This window comes from Notechis scutatus, chromosome 13, assembly GCF_049901735.1.
Source record: "Notechis scutatus isolate UNSWTSFEM ecotype Mainland chromosome 13, rNotScu1.2, whole genome shotgun sequence".
In the NCBI taxonomy this organism is placed as follows: domain Eukaryota; kingdom Metazoa; phylum Chordata; class Lepidosauria; order Squamata; family Elapidae; genus Notechis; species Notechis scutatus.
In genome coordinates, this window is record NC_142021.1 from 5335228 (window position 1) to 5353784 (window position 18557).

The 18557-nt window shown below is 41.7% G+C and overlaps 1 protein-coding gene across 1 annotated transcript in view; it reads right to left on the reverse strand.

Moving 5' to 3' along the window:
- The window catches only part of MED13L (mediator complex subunit 13L), a 154692-nt gene that overhangs the window by 40971 nt on the left and 95164 nt on the right, over positions 1–18557 (reverse strand). Inside the window, exons 5-7 of the mRNA XM_087942798.1 lie at positions 4622–4767; positions 1733–1927; positions 670–858 (exon numbers count right to left, since the gene is read on the reverse strand). Coding sequence (XP_087798924.1) covers positions 670–858; positions 1733–1927; positions 4622–4767 — 530 coding nt within the window. The remainder of the gene's footprint in view (positions 1–669; positions 859–1732; positions 1928–4621; positions 4768–18557) is intronic.

An 18557-nucleotide genomic window follows, 5' to 3' on the forward strand; every position in this document is an offset into this window, starting at 1 on the left:
GTTCTAAAAACTCCACAATGGAGATTCTTATCACTGTCTACTTTGCCTTCGTATTTGAAGGGCTGAAAGAAATTCATTAAAAAGCAAAACCTTTTCACACAAAAAACCCCCATAAACACTGGGAGACAGCTAGGCATTCTACCAATTAAGAGGAAAAAAATATTAGTTGCTTATTATTATTCCTGGGCAACGGTTCAACATCCACACAGAGAAATCGTTCCTAAGGTATATTTATCCCCTCCTGTTCTTGTAGATCTGAAATGTCAGCCCGGTAACTTATTTTCCAGTTTTCTCCATGTCTTTCTAATTTGTGCAAGTATGTTTCACAGAAGAAAAAGTCACAACTGCTATAATTAATAACATGTTCACCAATTATGTCTACCTAGAGGATAACTGATGCCAGGACTACGTTACATAGCTGATTGTTGGCAGGCTGAGCGTTTTATTCCTGGTGCATAAAGAAGAAAACAAGGAAAATCTGGTGTGATAAGCCTTGAACCAAAGTAAACCAAGAGAGGCTTCAGGAAAGATATGGTTTTGTAAAGAGGAGACCGCAATACCCGTAGCTGAATGGATGAAATAATCTCAGCCATAAAAGCCAATGGTTCAAATAACACCCTTCCTGAAGACAAACAACAACAACAAAAACCCACCAAGTTTTTCGCTTACCTATGACAGTCTGCTCCGGAGAAGTGGGTGGTGTGAGCAACAATCCACAACTGCTGGTGTCTTTCAAGGTTCCAGCTCCTTGTTGTGCCATGCTGTTGTGGCTTCCTGGTGTGGAAGTGCTCTGAGACACGGGAATGTCATTTTGAGAGATAAGGACAAAGGCAGAAGGATACACCATTCGGACACCACCTGTGGAGGCAGAGGGAAAAGGAAGGGCGGGAGGGAGGGAGGCAGAGAGTTGGGGTTGGGATTGTTGTTTTTCGAAAGGGTTATATTTGTCATTCAGCAACGTTGTGTGTATTTTGACATGCAAACCAAATCTGCAATTACATGTGTGTGTGGATGGCGCATCAATTAGTGGGAGGGAAGAAGGGAGGAGGGAGGGAGGAAAAATGGGAGGGAGGGAGGGAAGAAGGAAGGAAAAATGGGAGGGAGGAAGGGAGGGAAGAAAGGAGGGAAGGAAGAAAAATGGGAGGGGGAAGAAGGAAGGAAAAATGGGAGGGAGGGAGGGAGGGAGGGAGGGAGGGAGGGAGGGAGGGAGGGAGGAAGGAAGGAAGGAAGGAAGGAAGGAAGGAAGGAAGGAAGGAAGGAAGGAAGGAAGGAAGGAAAATGGGAGGGAGGGAAGGAAGGAAGGAAGGAAAATGGGAGGGAGGAAGAAAGGATGGAGGGAAGGAAGGAAAATGGGAGGGAGGGAAGAAGGAAGAAAAAATGGGAGGGGGAAGAAGGAAGGAAAAATGGGAGGAGGGAGGAAGGAAGGAAAGAAAATGGGAGGGAGGGAGGGAAGAAGGAAGGAAGGAAAAAATGAGAGGGGGAGGGAGGGGAAGGAAGGAGTTGCTTTGATGCTTAAATAAAAACACAAACAAATCTTCTGAAATGGTTCTAAGTAACAAAACAAAACCCACCCAATTTCAAACAAAAGAACAGATTAAAACACGAGAAGAACTGCCGTAAAACACGGGCTACACACCAAGACTTATTTTTTAATGTCGTCGCATTTGAACTGGAACCGATCCAACAGAAGAGACGTCTCAAGGGGGAAGGAAAAAAAAATACAGATTCTCACCAACAATGACTTCTACGGCCACGGGAAAATCATCATCGTATCCCAGCTCCTCTTCCTCTTTCACGCTCTCCTTCCTCTTCAGCACCATGGGATAAAAATACTGCCATTCTTCAATTAGCTTCCTGGTCGCTGGGTCGGACATCTTGTACGCTTGGCCTGTTAAAGTACCACTTAAGCCGTACGGACTGATCAACACTGGTTGGGGAAAAAACACACACAAAACCAAACAGAGTGGTCAACGTCTAGATTCCTCAAGAGATCCCCCAAATCACTCAAATCTTCTTTTGTGGGAAGCCACGAGGCACAAGGGCATTTTTACTCAGAAGTGAGTCCCGTTACATCCTCTTTGCCAGAAGCAGGCACCTGATAATTAAAGAGGATTTTTCTTCTTCTTTTTTTAATGGAACGGAAGGACGCTTCTCTTTGCAGAAGAATACCTGATGTGACCTATTTATAGAACCTACGATTAAAAAAAAAATTTAGCATCATCGTTTTAATTCTTTCCCCCTCCAGGGGCAGATATTTTCCAAACATGCACCTTTCTTAAAAATTGGTTACGCGGTTGTTAAGTGACTTCCCCGTTGACTTTGCTTGCCAGAAGTTTGCAAAAGAGGATCACATGATCCCAGGACACGGCAACCGTCATAAATACAAGCCAGTTGCCAAGCGTCTGGATTTTGGTCCCCTGAATTTTGGGCATGCTGCAAAGGTCTTAAGGGAGAAAAACGATCATAGGTCACTTTTTCCGTTGTTAACTTCAAACAGTCACTAAGTGAACTGTTGTTAAGCCGAGGACTACCCTGTGCTGAGAAAAGATGGGTGTGGTTTTAAAAGGTGAGACACGGCACTCTCGGCAAGCTAAAGTCCCAGGAAGATACTCTGACTGTGGGACATATTAATCTTGCAAGCATTTTTAAAATAGCAGTGTTCTAATATTTGAGGGGCTGCCCCAAAGAAGAGGGAGTCAAGCTATTCTCCAAAGCTCCAGGAGGCAGGAGAAGAAGCAAAGGATGGAAACTAACCAAGGAGTGAAGCAACTTAAAACTAAGGATGAATTTCCTGACAGTTAGAACAATAAACCAGGGGAACGACTTGCAACCACAAGTCGTGAATGCTCCAACCTTGGAAGTTTTTAGGAAGAGACTGGACAACCATTTATCCGGGATGGTTTAAGGCCTGCTGCATGAGCAGGGGGTTGGACTAGAAGACCTCCAAGGTTCCTTCCAATTCTGTTATTCTAGTCTAAAAAGAAAGAAAGCATGAAAACACACGCGGACTAATGCAATCCAGGTTTCCTAAACCAGGAATCCTCAATTCCCAGTCGGAAGTGAGAAACCAGTCTGCAAAGCCCCATCCGTGGGATGCAGGCAGGGTGTGGGATGCAAATATTTTTAATGCTCGTTCTGTGGGCGTGGCTGATCGTTGGAATAGCTGATCATTGGGAATAAAAAGAAAGAAAAGAAAAGAAAAAGAAATACCAGTTCAGCCTAACTGGTAACTGTTTTTTTTACTACCGGTTCATGTGAACTGGGCCGAACCGGTAGAATACCACCACTGGATGCAGACAGCAGGCAAAACCATGCCCTCTCTGCGGAAAAAAACCTCTCTCCATGGAACTGGTCCCTGGTGCCCAAAAAATTGGAGGCCACTGTCATCCCCCCCCAAAATAATAATAATAATAACGATAATAATAAAAAAGCCAGACTGCTATTTTCCCAGGGGGGAAGGGAAAAAAAGCAATTGACAAAGTAGAACATAAAAAAAAAGAGAACCATAATAAAGGGAGGACAAACTAAGCCTCAGCATCGCCAGGGAGAGGCGGCAAAGCTGGTGTTAAGTCCGTCAAATCCCCCATGCGCACTTTTTGGGTAGAACTTCCTATGCGAGGCTATTTTCTACCTGCCTTGAGGAGCCAGGTTTCAAATCCAGTTCCAATCCAGGAGGAATCATTTCTGGATTCCTCAGGAAACAGCTTTAGGCCCGAGACACTCATTGGGTTAAATCGACTGATTTAAAGGGAAACAGGGAGTTCTTGACTTACAACTGTTCGTTTAGTGGCCATTTGAAATTACAACAGCCCCTGAAAAAAAAGGGCTTGTGACTGTTTTTCACACTTACGACCACTGCAGGAGGAGGAGGAGGAGGAGGAGGAGGAGGAGGAGGAGGAGGAGGAGGAGGAGGAGGAGGAGGAGGAGGAATAATAATAATAACAACAACAACAACAACAACAACAACAACGACTGTGGGGCCCTTGATGCTCTCTGAATTTGGTTGCTTTCTTGCAGACATTTCATTACCCATTAGGTAACATCATCAGTGCTGGACGAGAGTTGGGTTTGGGGGAGGAGGAGGAGGACTGTGGGGTTCTTTGGTGCTCTCTGAGCTTGGCTCTTTTCTTGCAGACATTTCATTACCCATTTAGGTAACATTATCAGCGCTGGTCATTTCCACTGATGAGGTTACCTAATTGGATAACGAAACACTAACCAATATTCTCCTTTGCAGGTTTAAATGTGGGGTCTCCTCTGCTTCTCTTAAAAGGCTGCAGCCAAAAAAGTCCCTTTTTGTCCATATATCTAAAAAGGCAGCGATTGTGACAAAGAGGACCCGAACATCTTCGGAGTGGCCGAGAATGGGCTGCCTTGTGCATCTTGGGCCGTTTTTGAGATAAACTATTCAATGGAGGGTGGAAGTTATCCCTGGGGAAAACAGAAGGAGAGGCGTTCAGAGTTAACCCAACTCCGTTGGCATCCCAACCAAGGCTACTGGCAAGGGAGAGAAGAAGAAGAAGAAGAAAAAAAACCAGCAACTCTGAAGATTGAATAAAGGTTTTGTTCGAGGTTACATCCCGCTGAGAAGCCTACGCCACATGAAGCGCACGCGGCTTACCTTGAAAAGGCATAGGGGAAGACTGGGCCATGTGCAGGTGCTCCTCGCTGATAAGGTAGATCGGCTGGTGCTGTGCGATCTCCACACTTGTACACACGTTGCTTTCTCCGTGGAGGAAGAATGTGAAGGCGCAGGACAAATGCTCACTGCAGGAAGAGAGAGAGAGAGAGGAAATAAGCAGCCCATTTAATCCTAAATTCAGCGCATCAGGAGTCCTCCAAATTCTATGGGCCTCACTCGAACAGAATTCACGAGATGTAGTGCTCAGGAAATGGGATAAGCCTGTTCTCATAGAACATAGAATCATAAATACAATTTGGGACGGACACCATTGGAATGGGTGTGGGAGTAGGAATGGATTTCCAGAAGGAAAAAAAATTGTAGACTATAGGAACCAAGAACACGGGTGACCCTGGGGACACAGATAAACCTGCAAGGGCTTCAACAAAGGATGCAAATGACCAGCCGTCTGCAAGGAATACAAATCCTTCCATTCTCCACCATCCGGTCAGAAGCTTCTTGGATGAGAAGCAAAATGTCTTCAAAGAAAAAAGCAAGAAAGTCCTGAAAAAGAACCTTTGGGAAACTATGACCTGGATGGCTGAGAACCTCTACAGTCTTATACTGGTAGAATAAGAGTTGGAAGGGACCTTGGAGGTCTTCTAGTCCAACCCCCTGCTCAAGCAGGAGACCCCCTAGCAAGGGTCTTCAAGCTTGGCAACTTTTAAGACTTGTGGACGTCAATTCCCAGAATTCCTGAGCTAACATGACTGGAGGAGGAATTCTGGGAGTTGAAGTCCACAAATCTTAAAAGCTGTCGAGTTTGAAGACCCCTGATCTATCACCTATCTATAATCTCTCTCTCTCTGTGTGTGTACCTACCTACCGATCGATCGATCTATTGATCTATTTAGCATCCACCTATGAATATATCTATCATCTATCACAAGGGTCTTCAAACTTGGCAAGTTTAAGACTGGTGGACTTCAACTCCCAGAATTCCTGAGCTAACATGACCGGAGGAGGAATTCTGGGAGTTGAAGTCCGCAAGTCTTAAAGCTGTCAAATTTGAAGACCCTTGCCCTAGACCCACATGAATACAGATGAATGCTGGTAGGCAGAGGCACAGTTTTTCCCCACTTATTTTCTTCCCCAAAAACTAAGCCCGATTGCACAGTAGCGGAGCACGGGTATAGAGCTAGTCTGTACATAATGTTGAACCTTCCTGCCATTTTGAGCATGAAAATCCCTTTGCGTACCTAATGAAGTTTCCCACCTGCAGGACAAAGCACCCCTACAAATGGGAGATCAGAAAATATCAAGGAGCTTGAGGGGAGGGGTATTTGTTCCACACACACACACACCCCCAAACAGAACGAATTCCATGCATGGCCTATCATGGTGCAACAGATGTGTCCCGCCATGAACTATGTCTCGTTCACACTTAACGACCGTAGAATAAGAAATTCCAAACGTTGATTAGAGTGACAGCTGAACAGAGTGTCCTGGGGCACCCAGCTAAACAAGTGTCTGCAAATGCACAGCTTAAATGGCACATGTCCATGATGTGTTTACTGACACCATGGCAATCGGCTCCATGCGAAATGTGGGCTGTAATGAAAAGCAGCTGGAGAATTTACAAAATGCAGCAAAAAAAAAACAAAAAAAAAACCGATTCACTTGTTTATCTGCTTGGATCGACGTGAATGAGAAAGAAGGAACGTGGGTACGGTGGAGACACACAGAAAGGCTCTGGATTTCTTTATTATTTTTTTTCCCCAGGATCTCAAAACATGAAACTAAAAAGCACGATAGGGAAGGTGATTTATGGAGTCATTTGGGAGTGGGTAACATGGAGGTTTCATAACTGGATAGGATAACGTGCACAGACAATCTAAAAAAAAAATGTAGCAAGCACACACATGGAGAACAGAATACACAAAGCAACACCCAACATTTCTGGAATTTTCGTCCTTTTTTTTAAAAAAAAAAGGCCCCAACCAAAATCTTCATCAGAAATGGCATCTCTTCCATCTCTTCGGGTTTCTGCATTCTTCCAATTCCGTTACGGTGTGTTTTTCTCCACGTCCCCTTTTTATACGGTTATTATTAAATAACGGTTTTCTGCTTAATTATATTTTAACAGCTGTTGTAAGCCACCTGGTGACTCTCTAGGTTGAAAGATAAGTTAATTATTTTAAATAGATGTATGACAGACATCCACTGGGAATGTTTGCCGGGTTCCAAACTGCATTCACGCACCACCCAGGAAGATAATATATTTATTATTGTTGTTGGTCCTACAGTCAGCCAGATGTTTAGACCTGGATTGGGCATTTTTAGACACCTACAGAGTCCTTCCCAAGGACCAGGGATAGGCAGAGGTTGTTGTTTGGTGGGGTTAAAGAAATCGTCACCGGCTACTGCTTGTAAGCACCATGTGCTTAGAGCTCAAAGCATTGTTAGAGACCCCACCCATCCACCCACCCACCCACCCCATGGTCTGTTTCTATTGCTCCACTTTGGGAGGAGGTTTTGAAGTATCTAAGGTAGGACAACTAGATTTTGGAACAGCTTTGTTCCTTAGGCCATCAGTCTTGTAAACTCGCAGGATTCCCCCCCGCCAACATGTATACATTTGAATTAGACTGTGTTGTTTCTCTGTCTCATATGTGTGTGGGTGGGTGTGTATGCATAGCGGTTATCTTTTGAGAGCCGAATGCAACGAAATTTCATTTTAATGTATGCTGATTAGTATACATTTAAAGTGACAATAAAGTTTCTATGCTATTCTATATTCTATATTCCATTCTATTCTCCTTCCTTCTTCCCTCCTCCTCCTCCTCATTCCATTCCATTCTATATTCTATTCTCCTTCCTTCTTTCCTCCTCCTCCTCCTCCTCCTCCTCCTCCTCCTCCTCCTCCTCCTCCTCCTCCTCCTCCTCCTCCTCCTCCTCATTCCATTCCATTCTATATTCTATTCTCCTTCCTTCTTCCTCCTCCTCCTCCTCCTCCTCCTCCTCCTCCTCATTCTATTCCATTCCATTCACTGTTCCAAGTAAAGCTGCGTTTTGCAATTGACCGATGGGGATTTTGTCAATGCCGGTAGTGTGTTCAAGAGATGCTCCGGATTATTATTATTATTATTATTTGGTGACTATGCTGGACTGAATAATTATTGAACATAAGACTCATTATTGAGAACGTAAGATGCATTGCAGTATAGAAAATGCATGCTTTATACAAAGCAAATTTAGATCTACCAAGGGAGCTTTTTTAAAAAAAATTAAGTTCAGAGGATTTCAATATGGGCTGCTCCACAAGCACAGCACCTTTTAATAAATCATTTGTGTGCACGCAATAACAGCTTCCCTGGCCTACCTCCGGGGGCTCACTTTCACTTGCCCACAGTCGGGTAAATGTATATAGGTAATCCTCAACTTACAACCATTTGTTGAATGAACCTTCAAAGTTTAACAGAATAACAGAGTTGGAAGGGACCTTGGAGGTCTTCTAGTCCAACCCCCTGCTCAGGCATTTGTTTATGAGCATTTATATACCACATGCTAACTAAGTTGTTTTTATAAAATTCATATAGATATATTTCCATGCCATTTTTAGCCATTTTTCTTGTAGGGTTATATTATTATTCTGTATTCTGCATATTCCTGTAACTACTCCACTGTTCTTGCTGCAGTGGGAAGAGAATCAGGCTCAAGGAATGCATGCAAGCCCCCCCACCCCTCTTAAATTTGCAGACTTAACTATACCAAAAACACATTGTCCTTTTGTATTGGCAAAACCCTCCTGTGGCCCAACACAGTCATTGCAATTCCAGAAAAGCACTTGCGTGTGTGCTTCCTAACCGGTATGGCTTTGCGCGCGTATATACGTAGTGAAAAAGCAGAAATGTAACTTCTAGCCCCCGGGCCTGAATGCAGTTTTCCAAATGATCCCCTTTCAAAGCTTCCAATTAATTGAAAATGTTAATGTGGGGGAAAGAAAACAAGATTAAAAACATTAGGAGTATTTAAATTAAATCAGATTTTTTTTTTTGGCCTGATTTTTTTTTAAAAAAAGTACGGTTCCCACATTCAAAGTGTAAGTGCTACGAAGTGCCAAAATGGCTGCATATTCTTGGCATTAAGGAATAAAAGGATAGTAAAGCTGTTGAAACCATGCAAATAGAAAGGGAAGGTGGCAAAAGGGGATCATATGACCCCGGGACATTAAAAGCGTCATAAATACGAGTCAGTTGCCAAGCGTCAGATCACATGACCATGGAGATGTCGAGATGGTCATTAAGTGTGAAAAAATGGTCGTAAGTCACTTTTTTTCCATGCCACTGTAACTTCACCAAATGGTCAACAAATGAACTGTTGTAAATTGAGAACTACCTGTATGATGGGGCTCTAAATCTATCTATATAAAAGCGAAATACCACTCACGCATCATCACAAAACCTCCAGAACCATCAAGCCTACAAACTTGAAATCTGGCACCTAGGTTCCTCTTGGCTTCTAGGTGCTCACTAAGGAAGGATTTTTTCGAAAAGATCATCAGAGTGTTAGTATTTCCTATATTATTATTATTATTAACACGCTCTGATGCTAAGGAGTTCTACTCCCCCTCCCCACCTGAAATGCGAAACACAAGCCTAGGAGAGGAGTTTCAGTTTCAGTTTTAGTTTCACAGCAGCAAGCAGCTTTAGTACAGTACAGTTGAGCTAAGCCACGCCCAGGCTCCTTGCTGTCTCCTTCTTGCTTACACAGCAAATACTGTTTCAGTTTCCAAACAGCCCTCAACTCTCTCACACACTGACCAGAATGCTAGCCAGATGAATACCGATGGATGCTGGTAGGCAGAGGCAGAATTTTTCTTCCCTTATTTTCCTCCCCCAAAACTAAGCCCGACCACATAGTTTTGTAGCGAAGCACAGGGATAGAGCTAGTGAAACATGAAGGAATTCCCTATGCACCTTTTTATTTTGTTTCTCGGTTTCAAAAATGTAATCGCACCCCATCGTGGGTGTACTTTTCAACATGATATTAAAATATACACAGTGCAGCTTGTGAAAGAGGGTGCAAATCCATATTGTTGAGAATAACACCGTTTGTATTTGTAAAAATAAAAAAAAAATTCTATTTAATTATGCTACCTTAACCTTGGTGGCTCAGTGGTTAGAATGTGGTATTGCAGGCTAATTCTGCTGACTGCTAGCAGTTTGATCCTGACTGGCTCAAGTTTGATTCAGCCTTCCATCCTTCCAAGGTCGGTAAAACGAGGACCCAGATTGTTGGGGGCCAATAGGCTGATTCTGTATATCGCTTAGAGAGGATTGTAAAAAATGAAGCAGTATACAAGTCTAAGTGCTATTATAAATATGGAGAAGAGGCAATAATCAAGTACGAGGTGATTTCAGTGTTATAAGGCGAGCCACATTTGGACCGAAGGGACAATAAAAGGCCCATTTTAAAAAGCTTTTTTGTTTTAAACCTCAGCTTCAGCAAAAAAAAATAATAATAATTTCAGCATCCTCTATCATATTCACATTCATGCCTGTCCTAGAATAGAATAGAATAGAATAGAATAGAATAGAATAGAATAGAATAGAATAGAATACCTTTATTGTCATTGCATTCTACAAATGCAATGAAATTTGAAAGCTACTCCAGCACAGTGACCCAAACACCACATCACAATCACACTACAGAGTATTTAAAAATTAAAATAATAATAATTAAAAACCTAGTCTAAAACCTATCTAAAACATATAAGTAAGTTAGATAGTTTAAAAATGCCACTATAAGCATAGGGCTAAATCACATATGCATTGTTTGACTCAAGACAATTATTGCCTTGGAAAAGAAACTTTCTCAGTCTATTAGTCCTCATTTTAAGACACCTATAACGCCTCTCTGGTGGTAACAGTTCAAAATATGAATGTCCAGGATGAGAATGGTCTGTGGAGATTTTTAGTGCTCTAGAGAGGAGTCTGGTCTTCGCAATCTTTTCCAAAGGTGTGTGTTTACAAAATAAAAAGTTCATAATTTAACAATAGTTATGTGAATGCTCTTATTCAAGCAATATGAAATGAAAGCAATAGTGCAGATACCTTGGAAAGGTAATATTGCCCCCTCCCTCAATGCTTTTTCTCTCCCCCCCAAATGATATAGAGCAGCCTGGGAAACTAGACGGAAACGCAGATAAAGCCACGGCATGTTCTTGATTTCCATGTAAAATGTTTCTATTTGGAGGATTAAATAGCTCTTAATTTTGAATAATCAGCCAAGTATGCCAACGCAGCCCCTTCGTGTAGACGCCTGAATGCCCCAATATCCCACGAGGTTTTGGCTTTGATCAACATAAAGAGATATACATGAAGGGCTTTCTGAAAATAATTAACTTAATCAGATGTCATTGAAATTCATCTTCTGCTTAATAGAATCTAAAATGGTGACCAATTGCTCATCCTCCAGAGCGAACAAGAATTCCAGTTGGGTAGCTATCGACGTGGCGGGCCAAATTAACGAGTTTTTCCAACGTAGAGCTTCCATCTCTAGCCAAAGGTTACAAGCCACTTGAAAAAGCACTTCCTATGCTCTCGTTTTCTTTTCTTTTTTTTTTGCACCGGGTTATGTCAATCACTCGGTGCCTTCATCACGACTGTGTACAATACGAAACCGATCGGCTACCAACTATGGTTTATAGAGCATTAAGAGAGTTAGGAGGCTTGACAATAAAAAGTTAATAGATTGATATAGAACACAATATAAAATATATAACCACTGGATGAATGTATAAGATTAAATTACAATGAAATTTAGAATACCTCGCATAGAATGATGGAAAAATAGTTTAGTCGAATGAATGATTAATGATTGATAATACATAAGCTCATGTTATAGATTGACAAGGTGAGAATTTATACAACTTGTGAGTAATGGCAAAAAAAAAGGATAGCACAAAAGATTGTAACCAACTGACACACTAGATGTATGTAATTGAAAGATGGTCTTATGTTTTTATGTCTTGTTTGTATGTTTGTTGTAAAAAATAAAAACTTTATAAAAAAAAACAACAGAGTTAGGAGGAACCTTAGCAGAAGGGACCTTGGAGACCTCCTAGTCCAATGGTCCACAACCTTTCCAGCTTGATGACCCAGCGGTGTGTGTGTGTGTGTGTGTGTGTGTGTGGTGTGTGTGTGGAGAGAGAGAGAGAGAGAGAGAGAGAGAGAGAGTGACGTGAGCCCGCTTCTTCACATGAGGGTGGGAGATTCATGTGCATGTGCTAGCCCATTACTCCCGCAGCCCCATTTCAAACAGGCCACGGCCGGGCTGCTGGGGGTTCGCAAGAGCCCTTAGCTAAGATTCTGTGCATTACGGAGAACCGCCAAATCCCGCTCCAGACTAGCCCCGCCCATCCCTCCCCTCCCCTCTCCGGAACCCCCACGTGGCCTGTTTTGCATGCAGGTAAGTGCAGGGGGTGCATGGAGTCTCAGGGAGGGCGAAAAACGGGCCTCCCGGAAGTTCAGGAAGGGCAGAAATGGGCTCGTTTCCAGCTTCCAAAGAGCCTCCGGAGCCTGAGGAAGGCAAAAAACGAAGCTGGGGTGGGGACGAAATGGAGATTTTGCAGTATCCTTCCCCTGCCACGCCCACCAAGACACTAAGCCACACCCACAGAACACCACGCCCATCAAGTCACGGCCACCGCTAGCCGGCTGGGTCTCCTTTGGTTGCCCTGCCCAGGAGAACGAAGCTGGAACGTAGGTTAGTGGGGTGGGGAGGGAATGGGGATTTTGCAGTATATCCTTCCCCTGCCACGCCCACCAAGCCACGCCCATCAAGTCATGCCACACCCACCAATCGGTAGTAAAAAAAAAAAAATTGAATCCCACCACTGCAAGCACCCAATATTAGCCTTGAACGTTTAGGATTCATTAGGGGCCCTGCAATTGTAGTAACCCATTTAATAGCAAATTCCTGCTTTTTTCACACCATAAAACAACACTGGCTTTTTTTTTTAAAAGAACTCAGAGTTCCTCGGCCCCGTTTGCCAATTTCCCCACTTGCACTTTAAAATTCAATCTCATGTGAACAACAAATGTTTCTTTGTGTGGGATTTCATCATAACTGCGTTTCTTTCCATGACTTGTAGCGTCAACGCCTAGAGGCACGCCACCCTTTGACTTGTCTAATCGTGTTTCGTTTATTAGCTTAAGCCATATGCTTGTACCATTGCAAAGAGTGCAAACATTTTAGAAACGTTGCTTTAAGTTTTGGTTTGGAAAGGCTCTCCGTGAAGAAGAAGAACACACAACTGTTTCATTTCAGGAAAGCTACAGGACTACAAGTCATGTGATGCTCCAGATCCGGTTCTACCCCCCACCCCCCCAAAAATGCCTTTTGATGCACAAGGGTGTGGTGTGTGTGTGTGTGTGTGTGTGTGTGTAAAACACAATACCTCTTGCAATTTTCTGAGCGTGAATGGAAGCGTTAGAGACTCTCCATGCAGCCCAATTTTGTTAAAGGAAAAAAAAAAGAATAAAGCAAATTCAATGTTATCCAGATAAGCGATAGGTCTGGGGTCGCATTTCCCTCCACCAGCAAACACTGATATAAACTGCTTCTGACCACAGAATGACCCATTTAAAATCTATCCGACCCAAAAAAGGATACTGCTCTATAAGATTTATTAATTAGCCCATTTGTTTCAGTAACATCCAGAGCACTTGCGATAAAATCCCGTGTTATCCTAACACTCCTTTGCATTATGAAAAGTGTTTAGATAACGTTATAAAAAGCATTATCTTGACACTGGGTACACCCGTTGGTGCCAAAACTAACGTGCTTGAAATAATCTGTTTTGTCTCTTGATATTCTCTTCTGGCTGATCTTATATCTCTAACTCTTACTATTTCCGTTGAGCGAGCAAAAAAAGAAAAAAGAAACAAGGAAAAAAAGATCAGCGAGCAATCTGTGTTGCAGAGAGAGCTCTGTTGTCAAACATGGAGGCAATTTTGAGACTAAGTGGGGAACTAACAAGCTTGTTACATGCGGTTGGGCCACTGTGTGAATTGGTTCACAAAAGTCAAGTGAAGTGTTAACACCAAAGCCTCAGTGGTTAGAATGCAATATTGCAGGCTAACTCGCCGACTGCCAACAGTTCGATCCTGACCAGCTCAAAGTTGACTCAGCCTTCCATCCTTCCAAGGTCCCAGATTGTTGGGGGCCATATGCTGACTCTGTAAACCACTTAGAGAGGGCTGTAAAGCATTATGAAGCAGCATATCAGTCTAAGTGTTATTGCTATTTTCCTTACACTCTACAATAGCTCAATCCACCATAAACATGGCTACCACTGCTGATGGACAGATTACTTAGCAGTTCAAAATTTCAACATAATGTGCCTCTTTTTTCAATTCAGATTTCCTTGTGATCTTTAGACCGCTCCAGATTTTTAAACTGTATTACTACTTTCTCTTTTTAATGTCAAAAGCCAGGGGAAAAGTAGTTTATACTCTGCTAACAAGTTTCTTTTTGTAACAGGTCAGGACAGTTAATTTAACTGAATGGCATTCAAATAAACAACCAGTTAAAATGCATCATTTCTCCATTCCCTGCAGGCCTTTGGCAGCAGAAAGGCATTAAAAGGGTTATGTTGATGGGGAAAATTTTTTAAGGCTCCTTACTATATAATGCCGGCTTCCCAGAATTTGCAATTGTTTCCCCACCCTAGTTACTTAATAATCACAGCTTTCTATACTTAATAACTCATTCCAAACATTTAAGAATGCGTAAATCACTTTCCCTGCTATCATATTTCCAGTTGCATTTCATCACTTTTTAAATTAAGTTTTGTTAAAAGAATTTTTACAGCATTAAAACATTTAAATGGAAAAGGAAAGTCAAAGAAAAGTTATAAGAAAAGAATGAAGAAACAAAGAAGAAAAATAGACAAAAGGAAGACAAAATATAAGGAAATCACTTCCAATTTTCTTTACAACAGTTGTAAATGCAAATTTTATCCTCTCTAAGGCTCCATCATAACTTCCTTCTTTTTTTTTTTCATTTTCAGCAAAAAGTCCATAAAGGGTTTCCAGTCCTTTTAATAAATGCAGTTATTGTCTTTTCTATAATTAAACAGGTCACATTTGCCATCTCTGCAAATTCTGTCATCTTCACCAACCATTCCTCCATTTCCCTTCCCCTTGGCTGACCCTTCAACTCTATGGAGACAATAATTATTTGCAATTTATAAAAATAATAATTGAAAAATTGCACAGCCCCCGATAGCTCTGAAGGAACGGGAATAGAATTGTGGCCTATCATTATGTCCAAATACAGCAATCAACTAACAGTAAATCAATCAGTTCAGGAAATCATTTTTGAAGCAGCAAAACTATGAAATGACATATTTTAATGTCTGTTTGCAAAACCCCGCTTATGATGGTTATTGCTCAGTTGGACATTTTAACTGTCACAGGGGGAGAGATACCTATGAAAGACTTTTTAAGATCTTTAAAATTGGATCACATTCATACTCAGCATAATCTGGAATTACGTGGGGGAAGATATACTGACTCCCAATTTTTGAGTTTACATTCAACTGAGACAAACTGGTTCAAAACTAGTTGAATTGCTTGGAATCCAGCCCCGTTTTATTTTTCAAACTCAGATAGAACCGCCTTGTAGCAAAATGGGCAGCAAATTAAAATAAGATAAAACAAAAATCCTCTATGAAATAAATTTGATAATTCTGCAGTGCAAGAAACGGTACCATGAATTTCATTCAGCATATAACAAAACCAACGCATTCAAACAGGAAAACAGAAGCGGGGAAATAAAGTTGGTGGTATTCCATAGGTGCTCTAGAAATTAAGCTGTTGTCACCAAAGCAATCACCAAGGTAACTACTTCATTTTTCTAGTCATCCATCAATAGGTACATTAATCTTTCCAGTTAACAGTGATTTCCCAAAGTGTCATTTTAGCATCTTTTTTAAAAAGACAGCTAATATATTTTCAAGTTCTGAACAGAAGTGCGTGTCAATTGATTATTATTTTTTTTAATACCAGGATTAAAGAGGATCCTTAAGGGTCAACCGTATATTTAAGAGACCGGGATGATCTCATATCAGACATACAGACTGACATATGAAATATAAACAAATAAATTGGACAGCCATTTGCCTCTTCCAAATCTATATTTCTATGTTTGAAGAAGACATTTCCTAACAACGAGAAAAAGAGAACAGGTTGCCTTCAGAAGCTGTGGGTGCTCCATCACTGGGGCTCTTTAAGAAGACATTGGACAGCCATTTGTCTTGAATAGTATAGGGCCTCCTGCTTGCGCAAGGGGTTGGACTAGAAGACCTCCAAAGGGCCCTTCCAACTCTGCTATTCTGTTATTCAATTGAGGTAAAGGTTCCCCTCGCACATAATACGTGCTAGTGGTTTCTAGCTCTAGGGGGCAGTCATCTCCGTTACAAAGCCGAAGTACCAGCGCTGTCCGAAGACGTCTCCGTGGTCATGTACCCAAGCAGGACTAAACGCCGAAGGTGCACGGAACGTTGTTACCTTCCAAAGTCTTCATCTATGCATTCATCTTATTGCAGACTATAGATTACAGTTGTAATATACTAATCTTGCCACAATGTGGTGGCAAGGAAGAAACGGCTCTTTCCTTGCAGAGAAATATTTGGAAAGGAGAAGGTTAACCTAATAACTGCTTGTAATGGATCCAGCCAAAGCTCTATCAGCTGAGTACTTCTGTCTCCAGCAGGGAGAAATAGTTTTTCCACATGTTCCACAGGAAAAAGAAATGCTATAATATATTGCTATTCCACCATGGAGAAAGCACGCATCTGAACTGAAACCAAGCCATGGAGTCAACTTTCCCATGTCACTACCGTTAAATATTATGGCAAAGAGGGAGCCCAACATCCCTGCGGAGAAACTTTTGAAGGTTACATTGATGTCAGCAGGTGTTCTTCAAAATATTATTTTAAAAAATCCATTTAAGCACCAAATAGAAGTCTAGGGCAATGATCAAAACCAGAACATCTAATAACCATGTTTTCCCCATTAAAAGTAGATTATTATTATTTTTTTAAAAAAAAGCTCTTTAAGGATTCGTTGTTTGTTTGCTTCCCACAGCAGCTGGCCAACCATAATATGAAGGTATGATAAGATTCCAATTATGCACAAGGAGAAGAATAACTGAATAAGAGAGTTGGAAGATACCATGAAGGTCTTTTAATCCAACCCCTTTGCTGAAGCAGAAGACCCTATATTATTCCAGACAAGTGTCTGTCCAGTATCTTCTGGAAAACCTCCAGTGTTGGAGCACCCATAATTTCTGGAGGCAAGCTGTTCCACTGGTTCATTGTCTTCACTGTTAGGAAGTTTCTCCTTAGTTTCTCTTGGTTTTCTCCTTGATTAGTTTCCATTTATTGATTCTTGTCCTGCCTTCGGGTGCTTGACCCTCCCTCCTCTCTGGGGCAGCCCCTCAGATATTGGAAGACTGTGCTATCCTGTCTCCCCTGGTCCTTCTCTTCCCTAGAGTAGACCATGGGCAATTCCTGCCACCGTTCTTTCTATGTTTTAGCCTCCAGCCCCCTAATCATCTTTGTTACTCTTTTCTGCACTCTTTCAAGAGTCTCAACATCTTTTTTATAATGTGGTGACCAAAACTGGATGCGGCATTCTAAGCTAGTCTTAAGAGAAGAAGGTTAACCAGAAGAAGAGGACAAATGCAAAAACCTATGCTGGGGGGGTGGGGTTGAAGTTTAATTGGATATTGTGTAGATTGTTAGTTGCAAGGACAATCCTGACAACATCTCTTGAAGCAGCCAGCTGATTATTTTTATTTTTAATTTGTTATTAGAATATAACAGAGCATGCCTGCAGAAATTTCAGATGAACTGCTTGTATTTTCAGGTAAAGCACAGATTGTGAATTCTCCAGAGATTTACCTGTGGAGAATTTTAAAAAAAATCAGAAGCAGTTCAATTATCAGGGCTTTGTAAAAAAATATATATAAAAGGAATGATTTTGGCTGTGCCATTAAAACAAAACCTAATATGAAAGCATATTTTCATTATTTATCACCCGGGTAAGAAATGCATTAACATAGTAATAGAGGAATGAATGTTATATTCTGTGATTTATTCTGCTAGTGGTTAGTATATTATTGCGTTTAGTTGCTTCACATTTGCTTTTGTTCTTTTAAAGTTTTGCTGCCGATTGAACGAATAAATATCGTTGCCTTGAAATATTTGCATTAGTCACTCCTCTGTCATCATCCGCGGTCAGACGTGCCAATGGCAATAACGATTGGATCTTGCTCCTTTCCTTCCAGGTGCCTGAAATGTTCATGCAAATCTCCAAGAAGATCAGCTTTTAAGAGAACATTCAATGGTTTGGAAGAAAGGCAGGGCACTGCTGATTCAGGATCTCTGCCAGCTCAAACAGTTTTATTAGAAGGAAAACAGTGAACATTTAGCAGCGCAGCGAAATCTCAGCAAAAGACAGAAATTAAATAGTTTTGAGGTCAGTGCTGGGCCTTTTATCTGCTGTGGCAGGCAACAACAGTTGTCCCTCGGTTTGCTGGTGGGAGTCATAAGCCACTTTTAAGTGACTGGAGTATTTTATCCAATTGTGATTAAACCCCCCAAAGCTGGCAGTGGATTAATTAGTGCGATGCGGCCCTGCTTCCTAATCAGACAGATCTGCATGCGTTATGACCCCGGTCTGCTAATGCTGCTTGACAGAAAAGGGGCAAAAAAATTATATGCGCCACTGATCACTTTTCTAACCACGTGGTCTAGAAAAACAGTTCAGACGTGGAAATTTGGACTGTCCATGGAGGTACAAAGCGTCTCAAGAACCTTAAGGTCCTCTCAGATTTGTCTCAAGACCTCATTTGAACCTTC